This window comes from Anneissia japonica, unplaced genomic scaffold (assembly GCF_011630105.1).
Source record: "Anneissia japonica isolate Jap-2015-1 unplaced genomic scaffold, ASM1163010v1 scaffold9_len2422644_cov172, whole genome shotgun sequence".
NCBI lineage: Eukaryota > Metazoa > Echinodermata > Crinoidea > Comatulida > Comatulidae > Anneissia > Anneissia japonica.
In genome coordinates, this window is record NW_022758107.1 from 1,338,786 (window position 1) to 1,344,785 (window position 6,000).

Sequence of the window (6,000 nt, forward strand, 5' to 3'; positions counted from 1 at the left end):
TTTGACAAAAAAACTATACTATGCCCATATTTAGTCATGATGTGCCTATACTGTATTATAGTCATGATGTGATGTCATGACCATACTTAGGCATGTACTTTTTTTGTGTCTATGCCCCCTTGTCATCTGACAGTTAAAGATAGCTGAAAGGGTAAATTCGGTGGAGGTGCATGATGGGTCATGTGTCATCTTAAGTACCGTATTACTGTACCAGTCATGAAAAAAATACAACACCACACATTTCCTGATAACTGAATCCCATGTGGATTCTTTATTAGTAAACATAATGCAGTAAGGCAGTATAGGGCATAGACACGCTCCCGCTGGGAGCCTATTTAAAAAAATTGTAAAGTTGGGACTTCGACTGGATTTCAATATAGAAAAATGTCATTTTTATGAATATTTTACAGTGTGATTTGAGACGTTGATTTAGTTTTTTAGTATTTTGATATAGTAGGTACTGTATTTCATCCTATAAATTCACAAATTTCAAATACAGGTCTCCCTCTAATTAAAGACCACTTTTGGGACCAGGGTTTTCATGGTCTTTAGCTGGTTTGGTCTCTAATTAGAATAATGAAGATAAAAGACATTTGTTAATTTGGGACCACAGATTGGTCTTTAATTGGAGGTGGTCTTTAATTAGAGACTTGTATTCACCATAAATGTAAAAGGTGGGCGATTGCACTTAATTTCAACCATAAGGTACGGGTTTTAAGTCCCTTGGGAATTATTGCTGTCGTCCATTGGGGGAGACATTCCGGGGGAAGACATTCCTAAAAATCCAATGATTAAAACTATTTTTTTACTTATTGTGTACAACTGTTAAGTCTTTCTAAATAACTAATAATATGAGCATAATAAATAACATTGTTGAGTCAGACATGTACACAAGAAAAAAAATGTAAATGCCAAAAATTATATACAGGTTTCCCTCCAATTAAACACCACATATGATACCATGGTTTCCATGGACTTTAGCAGCTTTGGTCTCTAATTAGAATGACAAAGATAAAAAGACATTTGTTAATTTGGTACCACAAGAAAGTGGTCTTTAATTGGGGGAGTGAGGGGGTCTTTTATTAGAGTGTACCTGTATATTATTTTTGCTGTTATTATTGTTGTATCTCCCTTTATTACTAAACTTGTTTTAAATTTGTTATACTGTGTAGTGTATCACTGTAGGTGCAACTTAAATATCAGAACATAGTTTAGTTAGGTCATGAAAATTTGTATTAAGAGTTTTTAATAATTATTTGGATATGTCTATTTTATTCCAGAAGTAATAATTTATTAAAATGTAATCTAGATCATTGCAAGGTATGTTAGCATGTTTACCCTTTAATATGTTTGTCAAGAGGATATACATTTTTAATTTGTTTTGATTTTAGTATAGTTTGGTACATATTTGACTATGAAATTTTCATAAGATTTACTGATTGTGTTAACATTCTTCCTCAGTAAGACACAAATCGAAACAATACAGTTTTTGTGATAAAAAAAAATTCTATGCGAAGAATTGAAAAAATTATAACTTGAATACAGTTTGCCCTCTAATTCAAAACCGCCTTTGGGACTGGAAAATTTGGGGTGGTCTCAAGTTTGGTCTCCAAGAGGGTTGGCTTTCAGTAGTGTTAATATATTGGTTCTTCGAAAAAGTGGTCTCGAATTGGAGGGTGCACAGTATACTATCTAGAAAAGAATTTACATTATTACATTTTTTTAAATTTTTTTTTTTAGTTTATTAATTTAACACAGATGCTAGTCTAGTACATATATATATAACATACGATGTAGCTTACAGAGTTCTTTTTAATTAAATAACTTTTAATTGTGTGCTTACGTAATAATGCAAGAAATTGTTCTTTAATTGTTTTGTAGATACTGTATTGATTTCCTTTAATTATGTGCATTCATTCCTGTGACCTAACCAACAGAGTATTTAATAATTGTTTTCAAATTTATATTTAAATTATATTTCTTTTTTTTTGTTAAGTTTCTCCATGTTTTGTTTGGTGGCACAGCCCATGTTGGTGCGTGGCACTTGTTTAGAAGTGAAATTCTGTATCAATAAATGTAAACTTTTTTAATATGTTTTGCGAATCAAGTATTAAATTTAGTTAATGTAAACACTGCTACTGTACTTTTATGTCATTTGTGATGGTGTGTAATAGCTCTAAAGCTAGGCACTCTCCACTTAACGGTCATTGGCCAGCGCGATTCTGTGGAGAGTGCAATGACATGCGTGCAACGGATCGTTTTTTAATGATAATCTGTTCAGACTGCCACCGACACTCAGCAGGCAGCATCGCGTCGTCTGGTGCTCAAAGGGAGCGGAATTGGATTTGTCCTACAGCTGTCATGTGAGGCAGTGAGTGCCCAGCCTAAGGGTATGTTCACACACACGGCGTAAAGCTGGCGTAAGACTGGTGTAGCATACGCCTTTGTGTGTGAACTAGGCAGTGGCACGGCGCCACTTCCGTGGCGTTATTAACGCTACCTGCAGACCCCAGATTAGTTAATGCCACGGAGCTGCCAGTGATGCTTGAATCATTTGACCTCATTTCAAGAGATTGATCAATCACGATTGCAATAGATTAGTTACTTTGATCCCTTTCCTGTCTTCTCTATAAGTAAAATGGTAAAGGGGTTCTTTTTCTATTGCATTTTACTTAATTTACAATGTATATGATTGTTTGATTGTGTTTTTTGATTTATTTTAACCTATTTAAACTGTCAATTAAAACCTGCAACACCAACAATTGTTCCACAATACTAGCTGAAAAATCAGAAGTAAAATTGTTCATTTAAAATATTGTAATCATATAAGTTCACTTCAAACAATTCACAGATTTAAAAGTTTTAATAATGTACTGTAAATATTTTACTATCAGTAAGAACCTGTACATTATTTAAAAGAAAACTGAAAACTATTCCCCCATAGGGCTATATTAAAACTAGTTTAACGCCAGCGTTAATATAGCGAACGCCATTTGTGTGAACACTTTGGAATTTTAATCCATGAATTAGCTTACGCCGGCGTAAACTACGCCAGTCTTATGCTGTGTGTGTGTTTGGTGGGGGGAGGGGGGAGTGTGTGTGTGTGTGTGTGTGTGAACATACCCTTTCGTGTATTAAATGTATATTACAGTATGGAGGTACCGAAAATGTAATCGTATAGTTGCATTTACACCGAGTCTGAATTTTCGAATCGAAAAAGCCTACTGAATCGACAGGAGTGATTTTCAGTTCAGTTTCAGTCCCAATTTCGATGTGACTATAGCTTTATGGTGTTTCAAAATGATACCGTATGTCTGTTATAACGATCGTGTACATAGTGTGTTTACTACTTCTAATGTGTATAATGTGTATATACAGTATATTCATTGTCTTAATGTAATTTGACTCCCTTCTTGTATAGGGCCTGGGGACTACAGATATATTTCAATCTATTTAATGGCTTTTGTTCATTTCTTTGCTCTATGCTTTGCTGTAGTGCATAATCAGTGACAGTGAATTTTGGATAGGTAGATTTGCTGCACATCAGCCTACAGGAGTGGCCACGGCGCCAGATATTCCCAAAGAGGTTTTCAAAGTTCCTGAAGGGTGACACACCTCAGTCATGCGAAAGTTTTAGGCACCTCTACTGTCCAATAAATCTCATCTGTTATCATTGACCACTTTAAGAAATCAGTGGCGGATTCAAGTGGGCCCAGCCGATTGATCATGTTGGCCTTTAGCGACATTTGAGAAAGAGATCTCTAATGGTAAACAGTAGCCTATGTTCCAGACCCTAATTTTATGTCACTCACTCTTTATTGCACTTAGTGCGCGCCATACCTAATTTAATTGGCGTCCCATACTCGTTTTTTTTTTTTTTTTCCGAATTCGCTTATTCCGTCTCTAAATTAACTTTCTCGTTGGTGGCGCTGTCCAGAATGAGAAAAATAATTTTTTTTTAAAGAGACTTGTGGCAAGTCTAGGTAACAGGAACAATCCTGATTTTTTCTTGATTTGACTTTAAAGAAAGTTTACCCATACTAATATTATTATTTTTATTTTAACATTTGTGTTGTCAAATTGCCGTCTCTTATTGAAAGGATGTTGTACAACGCGTTTACGTTTCCTTTAATTTCATTCAACATGATCTGGATTCTTTAAAAAAAATGCATCTCTAAAACAATTCTAATACAAAGTTAATTGGATCATTTTTGTGTAAGCAGATCTCTTTCTAGAAGTGAAGATTAAAGCTCTCGTTTAAATGCCATTACTTGTGATGATGAAATCGTCAGAAGCATAATAAATCGAAAATAAACCACAACAATATTTCTTTGCAATGCGATGGAATGTGATAAACAGATATAACTACGAAGATAATAAAATGGCATATCTACGGATTGGGGGCTTGTGGTGCATAGAAAAAGAGGCTTTCACCACTCTCCCTCCCCACTTGAAAGTCTCTGTGCAAAAAGAACTTTGCTCAATATTTAATTATTACATTTTGCCAGATCGGCCCCAACAAACTTCGAGACACCCCCCCCCCCCCACCTCCCACAATCAGTGTTCAAAGTACCTGATACGACATTGTTAACATGCTGCCTTTTTTATATTTGTGTTACGCGCATGAGATATCGGGGTGGGTGGGGACTCATGGTTACTGGAGGCTTTCACTAGTTAGTTGACTTTGCACATCAAAATGCTTCAATGGAATAGGTTCGTCAACTCAGGGTGGACTTTAAGTAGATACGACTGTACAATGGACGTTTCAGCTAAGCCCCGCCCCTTAGATATGGTTGCTAAGGTCCCCACAAAACGAAAACGTACATAATCACGTGCGTTTGTACTGTGGGACAACACACGTGTGTTTGCGGTACATATTCCTGGCCCTGTTGCGATTGAAAAGTTCCAATGCATACAAACACTTGTCTCTAAATTTATCTTCTAATATAGCGCCCCTATCGTTCAGAATTAAGAACGGAAATTAAAATATTTTTTTAATTTTATACAGTAGCAGGCGTAAGTTTATCATTAGTTAGGAACTGCATTGGACATTATCAAAAGTGGTAAATGAATACAGCGTCGAAATAGGTGATGTGATTTCTAGTCACCAGAAATGTATGATAAAGTTTTATTTCATTTAATTTTTCGGATAAATATTACCTCAACGTAATTACTGTAATCACAATGGATACATTGCGAGCTCTTTTGTTCATATTGAGTTGCTGTGGATATTGTAATACTGGTCTCACTCAGAGCTCGTCACTGGATCCCAGTGGACCAAATGTTTGTTCGTAAGTAACATTCCATTTACGTTTAGTGTAAACTTTTCAGAATTCTTCGTTTCAACAGTAGACCTGTAGGCCTTATTGGATCTAATTAGTAACTTCCGCTTTAATTATTTAGGCCTTTTATGTGTTGTTTTGAATTTTAAAACAAAGATAGATACTTAAATATATATTATAGGGCCTATGTAATGACGTGAAATTACATTGTTCAATTTCTTGAATAATTTATACCTTCGTAATAATAACAACTGTATTGTGTCCTTGCAACATTAAATAAGCATAAGTTTCATTACTTTTTTATCATGGTCTTTTTGCCTTAACTTGCTAAGTAAGTTCATAGGATCGGAAGCGGTTAATGTTGTCCTATGCATTCCTCTTATTTGATATTTAGTATTATTATTATTACTGCTACTATTATATTATATCGAAAAATATTAATATATTGTAAATATTATTATTGTCCTTTTTATTATTATAATTATCTTATTATTATTATTATTATTATTATTGTTATTTTATAGGCCTAAACAATGGCCATTCAACTAAGTGGAACAAAAGCTAAATAGAATACTGTACAACAAAGTGATTGGTTTTTATTATCATCAGCGTCTTCATATAACATCATTATCGTCATCATCATAATTGTTATCAATATCATTGAGCAGTCTGCTAATTATATTTGCAAAACGTTCAACCGCTTCATTCATATATATAT

General features: G+C 34.4%; 1 protein-coding gene across 1 annotated transcript in view; it reads left to right on the forward strand.

Annotated features, from left to right (window-relative positions):
• Nucleotides 1-5,024: 5,024 nt before the first annotated feature.
• LOC117125030 overlaps nt 5,025-6,000 on the forward strand; it is a 20,635-nt gene continuing 19,659 nt past the window's right edge. Inside the window, exon 1 of the mRNA XM_033271385.1 lies at nt 5,025-5,291. Within this exon, the coding sequence (XP_033127276.1) occupies nt 5,185-5,291 (107 nt within the window). The 5' untranslated portion in view covers nt 5,025-5,184. The remainder of the gene's footprint in view (nt 5,292-6,000) is intronic.